The sequence below is a fragment of the Thecamonas trahens genome, assembly GCF_000142905.1.
Source record: "Thecamonas trahens ATCC 50062 unplaced genomic scaffold supercont1.14, whole genome shotgun sequence".
Taxonomy (NCBI): Eukaryota; order Apusomonadida; family Apusomonadidae; genus Thecamonas; species Thecamonas trahens.
In genome coordinates, this window is record NW_013657666.1 from 447,368 (window position 1) to 460,141 (window position 12,774).

At 64.2% G+C, this 12,774-nt stretch overlaps 4 protein-coding genes across 4 annotated transcripts in view; 2 read left to right on the forward strand and 2 right to left on the reverse strand.

The window, feature by feature from the left end:
• The window catches only part of AMSG_03829 (uncharacterized protein), a gene marked incomplete at both ends in the record, with an annotated part of 3,671 nt that extends 2,222 nt beyond the window's left edge, over window positions 1–1,449 (reverse strand). The window contains one exon of the mRNA XM_013904279.1: window positions 141–1,449. Within this exon, the coding sequence (XP_013759733.1) occupies window positions 141–1,449 (1,309 nt within the window). The remainder of the gene's footprint in view (window positions 1–140) is intronic.
• A 604-nt stretch (window positions 1,450–2,053) lies between these two features.
• AMSG_03830 (uncharacterized protein) lies at window positions 2,054–6,796 on the forward strand (the record flags this gene model as incomplete). The annotated part of the gene is made up of 1 exon (XM_013904280.1): window positions 2,054–6,796. One exon carries the CDS (start codon window positions 2,054–2,056, stop codon window positions 6,794–6,796), a length of 4,743 nt encoding a protein of 1,580 aa, XP_013759734.1.
• AMSG_03831 (uncharacterized protein) lies at window positions 6,757–8,500 on the reverse strand (the record flags this gene model as incomplete). The annotated part of the gene is made up of 2 exons (XM_013904281.1): window positions 6,757–7,864; window positions 7,915–8,500. 2 exons carry the CDS (start codon window positions 8,498–8,500, stop codon window positions 6,822–6,824), a joined length of 1,629 nt encoding a protein of 542 aa, XP_013759735.1. The 3' UTR covers window positions 6,757–6,821.
• A 583-nt stretch (window positions 8,501–9,083) lies between these two features.
• On the forward strand, window positions 9,084–12,244 carry AMSG_03832 (uncharacterized protein; the record flags this gene model as incomplete). Its single annotated transcript, XM_013904282.1, has 2 exons — window positions 9,084–9,670; window positions 9,923–12,244. Exons 1-2 carry the CDS (start codon window positions 9,092–9,094, stop codon window positions 12,242–12,244), a joined length of 2,901 nt encoding a protein of 966 aa, XP_013759736.1. The 5' UTR covers window positions 9,084–9,091.
• Between the last annotated feature and the right edge of the window lie 530 nt (window positions 12,245–12,774).

Sequence of the window (12,774 nt, forward strand, 5' to 3'; positions counted from 1 at the left end):
TCAAGTCGGGGGGGGGTGAGGTGGTGCACAGTGGCGATGTGGTGGTGGGTCGTTGCCGAGTGCCTGGGTGACCGGAACGCTGCGATCGGAAGGGAGGCGACGGCGTGCGGCATTGGGCAAGGGAATTCAATTTCGGCCACGCATGTTGTTGAGAAGGGCCAGGAAGGAGACAAAGAGCGATACGATCTTGGCGAGAACGGTCCAAGTGATGAGGAAGGTCTTGGCGAGGCGAAAGCCCGAGGCGCGGCGCTCGACGGTGGAGAGTGCATACTCCAGCTCGGTCCGCATGTCGAAAGTCGGCGCGTGGACATCGGCGATGGCAAAGACCATGGCTTCTGAGCCCGACGAGTGGACATAGGCGGCAAGAAAGGTGATGACAAAAATAACAAGGGTGGCGGCCAAGAGCCAGAACATCTCGATGACCAACAGCTCCATATCGGCCGAGTCCTGGGTCACGATGCGGTAGGAGAGAAAGACGGAAAAGACGGCATGCGAGGAGATGTTGAGACCAATGGGCCACCGCGCAAAGTGGGTGAGGAAGACCGAGCGCCGATGGATACGCTGGTGAGTAACCGCCATGTCTTCCGGCAATGGAATGGCGCCGCGACGAATCGCATCAGCGAGATGCGCAAACTGCTTGTGCAGGATGTACAAGCTGAGCAGGAACGGCGGAAGCGGAAAGATCCACACCACTGTGGCCACTGTGTTCGAAAAAAAGGCAAAGATCTTGAAGCCAAGCGAATCGAAAGGCTGGATGATTGAGATGTAGACATCGGTTGCGGTGCCGATGTCGATGAAGAATGCGGCACCAATGCTCACGTTGAAGGTAATGGCCACCAGTTGTGCAATCATCAGGTAGCGAAAGCCATGGTTGAGAATCTTGAGAAAGTGAGTCGGCAGAATGTCGGCATGCGCGCGCTGGCGCACGGCCTCGCTGCGACTCCTTGACCCACGGCCACCGTCAGACTCGCTCGAGAGCGAGACGAGTGGATCGTCGGCAGCGTGGACTACCAGCGAGACGATCAGATGCCGGAACCAGCGCGAGGGCATGTGAAGGGTCATGACGCCGAGAAAGACCCCACAGTGGAAGTACCACAGGCCGATGAGCGTGAGCATTGTCCACCGCTCGTTGCGAGTGGCATTGTAGAATGCAACCAAGGAAACAGAAAACAATAACAGTGAGAGCATGAGCGAGCGAAAGGTGGTTATGACCGATCGTCGCTTGCCGGCCGCCTGGTCCATGCCCAAAGTCATGAGCACAGCCTGGTAAGCGGCGATCCAGGGCATGTTGCGCATGATCTCGTCAAAGTCAGCCTTCTCGTTGACGAGCAAAATATCATGCGAGAGCTCCGACGACGACGACAGCGACTCGGCGCCAAGAGGTCCGCTTTCGGCATCTGTGCGAATCTCGTGTAGCCGCGACGAGCTGTGTTTGTGCCGCAGCCGCATGCCATCGCCGTGGCGCGACCATCGCACCGCGTGTGGCGGCGGCGGCAGCGGCGACGCCCGCGGAGCTGGTGACAACGACGATGCCGACGACGCCGACGATGAGGACGCCGGCTGAGACAATGACGGCAACTTTGGCGCGTCTGGCTGGCTGCTGGAGTCGGCAGGAACAGGTCCAGGCGTCATGCCCTGATCCCGCCCGCGGCGGGGTCGGCTCCCACGTCCGTGGCGACCGGCTCTGCGCGCGTCACCCGGAGCGGGGCCGCTATGCGGCGCGACTTTGGACGACATGGCGTGAGCCCGGCAGCCGGGCTCTAACGGCCAGGGTTGCCCGTAGAGATGAGTGGGATGGAACGGTGTTGGTGTATGAGTATGACTTGCGTTGGCACCGGAACGCGTACGGTTGGCGAGTGCGACTCGGCGGCCGAAAGTGGCGGCGACACGTTGGACGAGCGAGCGGCGGCGGGACGGGTTGAGCACCACCACCACTCCCCCCTCCCTCCCACCCCACCAGTGCTTCACGGCGAGGTGGAAACAGAGCGGAGAGGTAAGCGAGCCGAAGAACAAGAAGAGCACTCAGGCAGAGAGTGCTGAAGCCCCGTGCGTCATGTGTGCCTTTGGCTCTGTACAGGGGCGGCTGGCGGCGGCGCGAGCGGTCATCCTGCTCGCGCTGGGCGCGATGTGGTTTGGCGGCATGAGTCTGTCGCTGGTGGCGGCGACGGCCGCCGTGGCGTACCTACTGTGGTCCTCGAACCGCCCACTCCCGGCGCTGGTCTTTACGGTCGCGTTCCCGCTGCTTGCAGTGGCCCTGGCCGGGAGCGGCGGTGAGCTGGGCGAGCTCGGCGCGCTGCCGCATGCCAGCAACGCGTCAGTAGGCGCCGTACCGGGCCCGCGCGGAGCGCCTGTGCGCGAGTTTGATCCTAAGAATAACGCGCTGACGGAAGCGTTGGCTCCGGCGCTGGCGGCGTCGGCGGCGTCGGCCGTCTCGACCGTTCAGCTGGAAGAGGCGCTGACCATGCTTGCGGCGCCGGGGATGACGGCCGGGCGCGCCCCGCGGGCCGACGTCGAAATCATGCAGGCGAGCGCGAAGGACCGGCTGGTGGCGCTAGGTATGGCAGGCGTTCGGGCGCTTGCTAGCAAGGCTTCCCAGCGGTTGGATGGTCCAGTCGCGCGCGACGCGCTGGTGGCAGTGGTGCAGGACGCGGTGGTGGCTGGCGAAGGCGTGCTCGACAAAGGCACGGCGGCCAAGGTGGCGGCGTGGCCGGCGGCGCTCAAGTGGGGGCGTGTGGCGGCCCATGCTGGGCTCCCGCGGGCGGCCTTTGACCGTAGCTGCGCCACGCTCATGATCCGCGATCTGCATCTAGCGTCTGCTCTGGCGCAGGCCGGCATCAGCGTGGTGGCGGACAGCGCACCGAGCCGGGATGCATTGCTGGAAACTGTCAAGGCGGCTGGTCTTGCGCTCGATGATGCCGATGTGGCCCTGCTTGGATCGGTTGTCTACCGCGAGGCCGAGTCGCGGACTGGTGGCGACCACACAGCACTCGATGCGGTGCCGCGGTACTTTATGGCTGACATTGTCAACGATCTCGCCACTGCCGGCGAGAGTACGGCAGCGCTGGCGGCGGTCATTGACGGAGCATACAGCGAGGCGCCGCAAGGAGTGGTGTCGGAAGCCGAGTTTACGGCGGCGCTGGCGGCAGCGACTGCGGACGCGCCTGCACTCATCCCGCAGCTGCTCAAGGCTGTCTCGAGTGTTATCTTTGACATGGGCCAGCCTGGGGCCGGCTTTCGGTACTCGTCGCATGGCGCGCTTGAGTTTCTCTTTGTCGAGATGGATCTCTCGGGCGACGGCCTGGTCACTCTCCGCGAAGTGGTGTATTTTCTGGACTCGCTCCGCGGGCTTCACGACTCGCCGCTTGATCTTGTGCTGGAGCTTGTACGTGCAGCGTGGAAGTCGCCGCGCGACCTTGCTAGCCTTGTCATTCCGCTCCAGCGGCGTGGCCTGTTCACCGCCGTCGAGACCGACGCATACTACGACGAGGTGGTGCGGCGAGGAGACAGCTCGAAGGGCGCGACAGCACCGGCCGGACAGCCGACTCCCGTTTCGCCTGCCTCAGCCAAAGAAGATTACCTCAACGGCGCGGCAGTGCTGGCATTTGCTGGACGGCCCGAAGCGGTGCTCACAGCAGCTGGCGACGAGTGCGCTGGTGCTGAGGATGACGACGACGACGGCATTGTGTGCTCGCGATGTGGCGAGGGCGCGACCGAGCTGGTGGTCCACTTTTCGGGCTCGCCGCCATGGAACGCGGCGCTAACCAAGGATGGCTCGCTCTACCTCTGGCTGTTCAACATCACGGCGTCGCCGCATCGGGTGGCAGTGACCGAGGACGGCGAGTACGGCATGTTCAACCAGACCGGCGTCTCGCTGCTCCACTTTACGCAGCCGACGTCGAGCCTCCTTCTTGCGTCGGAGCGGATCTTCACCGACTCGCACTGTACCGGTTTCGTGCGAGGCAAGGTGACCGTGGTCCGGCACGCGGCGCCGCGGTGGCGGGCGGAGCCACGGGTCGGCGCCGTGTGCGTCGGCGATCCTCTGGCCATCTACGTCGACGGCAATCCACCGTTTACTCTTGGCAAAGTGGCCGCCGACGGTAGTGCTGAGGCGGTCTCGCTGCCGGCAAACGCGAGCTCGCATGCGGTGGACACCTCGCAGCCCGGCGTCATCCGGTACGAGTGGCTCGCTGATGCGCACTGCAACTCGAGTGCTTCAGCGCTTGTGTTCGAGGCCATCGAGCCACCGAGCGTTCGTGTTGTAGGCTCGCCGAGCCGGTCGGTCTGCCCGCTGCCATCAGGCGGGGCGCCAGCGTCGATTGCGCTCTCATTCACAGGCACACCGCCGTTCCACCTGAGCTACACGACGCAGGCGGCTGGTGACCAACACGCGCGGCTGGCAAGCGTCACTGTCCCGTCTCACTCGTACACACTTCAGGCACAGCCTGGAGTGGTCCAGCTGCTGGAGCTGCGCGACGCATCTCAGGCGCAGTGCAGCGGAAGCATCGACGGTGGCGATACGGTGGCGATCGAGGCGCTGCCAGTGCCTTCGGCAGAGATGTGGGGCGAGCTCGACGACGGGCGGGTACTGGACTGCGGCGAGCGAGCGGTGCTTGCCGAGGGCGCGAGCGTCGACGCTGTTGTCTCGCTCATGGGCACACCGCCGTTTCGTGTGGAGCTCGACGACGGGCGGGTGTTTGACGGCATCGAGAGCGACGAACTGCGGTTCAAACTGGAGCACTCGAGCCGGGTCTGCGTCCGCGCGGTGGGTGACGGGCTCTGCCCGCACGGGACGGTGACGGGATGCGTGACGCTGAGTCTGCAGCCCAAGCCGCGGGCATGGCTGGAGCTTCCGCCGCCGTCCGTGGGCGTGCCGCGGATTTTGCTGACCGATGCCGATGTGGCTGGCTACTGTGCGTTTGCGCCGGTTGCGTCGCTCGGAGACGGCGAGCGCGCGCTCTTCCTCCCGACGGGCGAGTCGCCGGAGCGGGAGCCGACAGCCACGGTTGCGGGCGTGTTCTACGAAGCAAGCGCGGTAGACGACGGAAGTGAGCTGATGAGGTGTGTGGCGCGGAAGCGGGCCAACATGCCGGCGCTCTGCGTGCCAGCGTCGACGTACGCCGGCATCGATGACGACGGAGAGTGGCCGCCGCGTGAGTCGCTGGCAGGCATGAGCTTCCCCAAGGCAGGCATTGTGCGTGTGTGCTCGGGTGCGTCTGCGATGCGCGTGCATCTACAGGGCACGCCGCCATTTACGCTCCGGTACACGATCAACGGCGAGAGCGTTGTGGAGCGCGGGCTCCGGAGCCGGATTCACAGCATCCCAGTGACAAGCGTCGCTCAAGTCGAGCTTGTCTCTGTAGTCGACGCCAACTTTGAGGGCACAGTCGACGCGACGCCGCTGCGGATTCTGCTGGCAGAGCGTCCGCAGGTGAGCCTCTCCGCGGTGGGCGACGGTGGACAAATATGCCCGGGCGACAAGGTGACAATTGCGATCGAGCTTGGCGCATCTGCGGTCCTGCCTACGCTGATCAAGGTCCGCAACCGGGCGAACCCGTCATGGAGGCACACGGCGCTTGTGTCAGAGAGGCGGACGGAGATTGCGGTGGAGAGTACAGGCAGCTACTACGTAGAGCAGGTGCTCGATGGGGTATGCTTTGGCGACCCGTCAGGCTCTGTGGAGGTGGCTTACCTAGAGCGCCCGGCGGTGCGTGTGTCGGGCGGCGGTGCGCTCTGCCCGGGCGCGGCCGGAGTTGTTCGGCTCGACGCATCGGGCATCGGCCCGTGGCAGCTGGAGCACTGGTTCCTCCCCGCCGGCGCAGCGAGCGGGGCTGCGGTGGTGAACAAGCTGACGCTCAAGACATCGCCGCACCTCATCGAGGTGCATGAGGAGGGCCGGCACTGGGTGGAGGCTGTCACGGACTCGCGATGCAGCGGGAGTGCATCCGGGACTGCCGAGGTTGTGCTCCGGCCGGTGCCGTCTGCCATTGTGGCACAGCTCTCTGTGTGCGTCGACGACGTGATCAACGTGGTTCTGGAGGGGAGTCCGCCGTTCCAGCTCGGATACACGCTGGGCAGCAGTGAGGAGGTCCGCGAGCAGGTGGCGGGCCACGAGCACGTTGTCGTGCCGCGGTCAGCGGGAGAGTTTGGCCTGCAGTGGGTGGCCGACGCGTACTGCGCGTCCGAGCCCGGCACGCTGGCAGAGGCGAGCGTGGTGGTCGACGCGCGGCCGCGTGCGGTGCTCCTCAGCGAAGCTGAAGGTGGAGTCGGGTCGGGCCAGCTCTGCGCGGCCGGGCCGACCCACAACGTGGTCTCGCTTGTGGTGGAGCTTGAGGGTGTGGCGCCGTTTAAGCTTGTGTACAAGCGGCGCGGCGAGTCTGAGCTGCGGACGTCAATTGCGACTGGGGTGCGGCACCTGATCCAGGTTGCCGAGCCCGGGGTGTACGAGTTGCTGGAGGTGCACGACTCGCTGTGCGGACGCGGCGAGGCGCATGGGATGGTGAGCGTGGAGACGTTGCCGATGCCGCGGGCGCAACTCTCGGGCGGTGAGTACGTGGTGTGTTCGGGCGACTCGGCCGACATCCGAATCGATACCCAGGGCAACGGGCCATGGCGGGTGGCGTACACCGACGGTGATGAGGTGTGGCGGGTGGAGATGGACGAGCCGAGCCGCGTGCTGGAGGTCTCGAAGGAGGGCCGGTACGAGCTGCTTGGCGTCGGCGACGCGCACTGCGCGTACTGTGTCGACGAGGCCGCGGCTTGGTGCACCGAGTTTATCGTTGCCAAAAGCCAAGAGTAAATGATCCACGGTGTGCTCGAGTGCGCTATGAAGCGGTGAGCTTGCGGAGCGGGACCGAGGCGGCGGCAGCGAGGTCGCGGCAGGTCTGGATGAGGTGCGGTGTCAGCGGATTGCTCGGGTCGAGCGTAGCGTAGGCTTCAGGGGTGCATGCAACGTAGAGGAGAGCCTCGGTGTGCATGGCAACAAGGTGAGCGTGGATGGGCTTGGAGAAAGTTGTGAGAAGAACGAGCAGCTTGGCGAGCTTGTAGGCACGAGGCCCGCGGGCCGAGTCCTCGGCGTCCGAGTAAGTGGTCATGAGCGAGGCGAGCCGCTGGACGATTTCGCCGACGCGGCAGTCGCAATACTCAGTGATGCGGCCAGAGAGGTCAACAAAGCCTTGAATGTCAACAAGGAGGGCCACAAGGGTGCGTGGATGATTGCGCGAGAGCGGGACCTCGCAGAGCGCGGCTTCCTGGTGCAAGTAGAAGAGGCTGTAGACAAAGGCGGCCGACTCGATGTAGTACTCGCGGAGCTTGAGAACGAGCTCGGGTGTGAGCTCCGAGCTTGCGCCACCGAGGCCGTAGGCCAATGGCGGACGCGGAGCGAGGGCATCGTCATCGTCGAACGAGAGCAGACTCGGCGAGAAGGACGGTTGGGTGGAGGAGGCGCCGCGCTCATTCTCGGCGTAGAACATCTCTGTGGGATCGCGGAGGACAATGCGGAGGATGTCGTCGAGGTCAGGCTCGACGCGAGTAAGTAGTGACATGCGGCCGTCAATACCGTGAGAGGCATCAACGGCGGCGCCGAGAAGCTGGACAAGGACAATGGCGTACTCCAGCTCGTCGGCGCGGGACGGGCCGGCGACGCGCCACGGTACCTCGGGATCGTCAAAGCGAAACTCGGTGTCTGCAAGGTAGAACTCCAGCTCGTCAACAACAAAGGTGAGGAGCTGCGACGAGAGCCAGAACTCGTGCTTGAGCCAGCGGTCGGCGGCGAGGGCGAGGGCCAGCTCTTCGACGGCGCGGAAGCGTGTGGCGAGATCTCGGGCCGAGACAATTTCGGACTGGATGTCCTCAAAAAGGCTGAGAGCTCCTTGCGACGGAGTTGCGCTGGCGTCGATGGGTCCGCGAGCCGGCGACGCCGCGGCATGGCGGCAGCCAGGACGGCTGCGGTCCAGCTTCGCTCGATGTAGTGGAGGAGCTTGGAGAGGCGGAGTGTGGTGTGGATGTGGTAGTGGCGAGTGCCGTCGGCAGCATCGGTGCCAGCAAACGGGCCTGCGCTCGAGGCTGATGACGAAGCCGCAGACGCTGCAGAGAGGCCCGAGTCGTTGACGGCCGACGCCGAGGCGCGGAGGAGCGACGAGCGGTCAAGCGACTCGCCAAGGTTAGTCAGCGAGGCGTCGAGCCGCAGGCGGTCGCCATCGTGCAGCTCGGCGTCGGCGCCATGGCGCTGCCCAGTCACGATGGTGATGGACATGGAGACGGCGGCAAGCTCGGGGTCAGTGAGCGGGTCGCCGTCATGGGCAGAGGTGAAGACGCCTTGGACGTCGACGAGGACGATGGGCTCGGGCGGGTCGTACGAACCGAGAGGCACGACATATATGGCGTCCGGGAAGACCGCGCACAGTGCGTCGAACTCCTTCCCGCCGTCCTTGACCACCACCGGCTCGTAGAAGACCATGGAGTCGAGCTCGCGGGCGTCGATGACCCGTCGCAGCTGCGACATATGGTACAGTCGCTCCTGCCCGAGGTGTGCAAGGTGAGTTGCAGGAAGGAGATGGCGGTAACAAGGAGGGGGGGGGAGGGGGGGGAGGAGGGGGAAGTTGTGATGCACATACCATGGCTGAGGCGAGAAGAGAACGACGGAGAGAGGTGGCGGTGCGAAAGGCTTGCTGACGCCGTTACGAGGCGACAAGCCTTGCAGGCGGGCGATCAGCAGGCGATCAGGCGGCGATCAGGCGGGTGATCAGGCGGGTGATCAGGCGGGTGATCAGGCGGCTCGCGAGACCCCGGGCACATACACACACTCTCTCTCTCACACCACTCCTCTCTCGTTCATGGTTGAACTATGAGTGTGAATCTTCTCCAAGACATGTAGGTGCTCGTGCGGCTGGGTGGGGGGGTGGTTGGGGGTGGGATGGGGGTGGATGGGGGAAGGCAAGGGGTGAGTGGGTACAGAAAAAGGTCGTAGTTGGCGCGAAGCACCGCGAGGAGACACTCACCGGCCAGGTCGCGGAAGGATGCATGCAGGGCAAGAAGGGGTGTTGAAACGGCCTGCAAGAACTACCACTCTGCCCTGGCGGCGTACGACAGCTGCATGAGTGAGGGAAAGGGGGAGAAGGCAGCAGAGGCCAAGGTGCGCATAGCCGAGGCCAAGGTGCGCATAGCTGAGGCCAAGGTCGGAGTGGCCGAGGCCAAGGTTGACGAGGCCGAGGCCAAGGTTGACGAGGCCGAGGCCAAGGTCGACGAGGCCGAGACCAGGGTTGACAAGGCCGAGGCTATGGTCGGGGTGGCCAAGGCCGAGATCCGGGTGGCCAAGGCCAAGGTCGGGGTGGCCGAGGCTAGGCACGAGGCAGTGATTGGCGCACGGCATGCTGGAGTCGCAACGGATGCCGACGTGGCCGAGGCCACGGCTGACAAGGCCGAGGCTATGGTCGGTGTGGCTCATGCCAAGGTTGGGGTGGCCGAGGCCAAGGTTGTCGTGCTCGAGGCCAAGGTCGACGAGGCCGGGACCAGGGTTGACAAGGCCGAGGCTATGGTCGGAGTGGCCGAGGCCGAGATCCGGGTGGCCAAGGCCAAGGTCGGGGTGGCCGAGGCTAGGCACGAGGCAGTGATTGGCGCACGGCATGCTGGAGTCGCAACGGATGCCGACGTGGCCGAGGCCACGGCTGACAAGGCCGAGGCTATGGTCGGTGTGACTCATGCCAAGGTTGGGGTGGCCGAGGCCAAGGTTGTTGTGCTCGAGGCCAAGGTCGACGAGGCCGAGGCCAAGGTTGACGAGGCCGAAACCAGGGTTGACAAGGCCGAGGCTATGGTCGGTGTGGCTCATGCCAAGGTTGGGGTGGCCGAGGCCAAGGTTGTTGTGCTCGAGGCCAAGGTCGACGAGGCCGAGGCCAAGGTCGACGAGGCCGAGACCAGGGTTGACAAGGCCGAGGCTATGGTCGGAGTGGCCGAGGCCAAGGTCGGGGTGGCCGAGGCCAAGGTGCGCATAGCTGAGGCCAAGGTTGTCGTGCTCGAGGCCAAGGTCGACGAGGCCGAGACCAGGGTTGACAAGGCCGAGGCTATGGTCGGTGTGACTCATGCCAAGGTTGGGGTGGCCGAGGCCAAGGTTGTTGTGCTCGAGGCCAAACTGCGCGAAGCGACTGCGTGTGGCGCCAGCGAGGCCGAGATCGAATCAATCACGACACGACTCAAACTCGCCTCGCAAGAACTGACCCATGCCTCGCCGGCTAACGAGAAGCTCCACCCGCAGATCGGCATTATTCAGCCGCACGGGGCGGCCTCCAAGTCTAGGGCAAAGGGCTTTGCGTCACACCTATCGCCGGTCTCGGATCCGGCAGCACTCTACCCTCTGCTGGTGACCGGGCACCTGAAGATGGTTGGATGGCCGGAGCAGGAGAGCCAGTCACCTTCGGCAAGCAGTGGAGCTTTGTCCGTGGCCGATCTTGCCAGTGGGCCGGAAGACCTCGGCAGTGGCGCTGCTGCCTCTCCGCCCATTTGCCAGTTTGTCGAGCTCGACCACAACGTCGCCCTGGGAATGTTTAGCCGCGTTGGTAACCTGCAGGCTGCTACGCAAAAGGCTGTGCGTGACATCACCCAATCACTCTGGCCTCTGGTCTTCACCTCCAGCTCTAGCCCGTGTGTCGGGCTTGATGCTGACCCAATGCAGACCTTCCATCTCGAACGCACTTTCCTCTCGGAGCTCACGTCGTCGCTGTACGTCTTTCTTGGCGACGAGATCTCGACTTCCTTTCCGAGTGACACGGAGCTGGCCAAGCACACGGCCAGTGCTTTGGATTTTTGCTTGCAGCATCGAGCAGATCTCGACAAGGTCATTGCCAGCGCGACATCAGTCGAGCGCGCAACAACGCGTTTGGCCGCTATCACGTCGGAGCTGGCCCAGTCCGGATCGTCGTCGTCGCGTCCAGACTCAAACCGTCGGGCAACCGAGCTGCTTGCCGCGATGAGCGAGGCGGAGGAAGAACTGACCAACCCGCAACTGGAGCAGTTTCCGGTTCGGGTGACAAATGCGCGCGAGAGCCGCGAAGACTCGCATGATCCCAGTTCCTCGGACGCACGCAGTGCTGATGCTGTTGTGTTCAACCGAAGCCCATTGCGGACGTGGATGTGGGTCGAACACCCGGTACTCCGCAACGCGCAGCCGGACGTACTCTGGGGCCTCCACTCCCAGCAAGTCAAGCTCGGCTTTGGCATCTTTGAGCCCGGCAGTTCCTCCAAGGGGGGACAAGTCGAGGCGTACGCTTCTGCGTTGGGGCTGGCTGCTGCTGGCTACCCTGCTGTGATTTCGATCCTCTCACTCTCTGGGTCGTTTCCCACGCCGGAAAACTCCGGCGCCAACATCTCGCTGCAACTTGCAGCTCACCTTGTCGGCGAAAACCAGGTGCAGCATGTAGCTGTGGGCCTCCTCAAGACCGACTCGCTCACATCGTACGTGGACATTGTGGCCGGCTTTGCAGTTTCGATGTCCGAGGTCACCCAGATCATGGTCAAGCGCCTGGCGGACCCAAGCCTTGCGCCGCAGCAGTTTGGGCCCAACGTGGCGGTTGTCGCCGGATTTGTCTTCAAGTGGTTCCGCCCCTCCTCCTGCCGCTGGCCGAACCTGGATGCGTGGACGATTGCGTCGCCCGAGCTGCGGATGTGCTTGATGGTGGTCGACAAAGCGTTCACCGTTCTCCACGGACCCCACAACGAGACGGTCGAGGCGCTACCTGGTCATGTTGCTGTCGTTGTCACCAAGGCTGTGACCGATGTTGAGGTCGACGACACGGGCGTGACTACGGCCCACTTTGACGACGTGGCGGCCCGGCTGAAGAAGCTCCATGCCGCGGGCATTGTCCATGGCGACGTCCGCCGTAGCAACGTTGTCTTTGGCAACAACGGCAAAGGTTACCTCATTGACTTTGACCTTGCGCGGCCGGTCGGAACCGTGTACCCGGCACGTCTCCGTGTGGTGCGCGACGGGTCACGCGCGCCTGGTTGTGTCAACTCAACAGCCAGCATGGCGGTTGCGCACGACGTATTTGCGTTGGGTGGCGTGATGGAGCTGTACCAAGCCGTCGACAATGGCAGACAGAGCGAGTGGATCGCTCTCGTCGAATCGTTGAAAGCGGAGGAGCACGGTGCCGCGGTCGGCAAGCTGCCGAGCGAGTGGCCGAGCCCGCCGTTCCTGCTGCAGCGCACCAGGTCCGCCCGCAGCAAGTCGTGGTCACGCGGAACTGGGTCGCCGTAAACATGCATCACAACTTAGTTGCAGAACATCTCAAAGTTGAACACGTCGGGGATCTCGTAGTCGGCGAGTATGATGTGATCTTTGTACACTCGATCAGCCTTCTGCAGGCGGATGCGCATCGGCTGCGGGCCCGTCTGCGACGCAATCATCCGCGCCCTCTGCGACCGTTCCCAGAACGGTCGCCAGGAACGTTGTGGGAACGTTCCCGTTCGCCGTGGCCAGTGGCGGGCGGCTGAACACGACGCCCGCGCGGTTTTCGACGCCTGGCATGCGCAATGCGCAGCGCATAGGGTCTACACTTGGCATGTGTGTACCCACGACATTCCTACAACTTGTACACAAGGGGATTCCGTAAAGACTACGGCATGCGGACAGGAGGGGGGAGAAGGGTGCTAAAGGCCAAGTTCGGGACCGTTCTGAGAACGGTCCCAGAACGGTCCTGCGACCGTTCCTGGGACGGTCCTGGGCGCCAGCGTTCTGCGACCGTTCCCGGAACGCTATCCCCAAGACGCGATGGGAACGCTATCCCC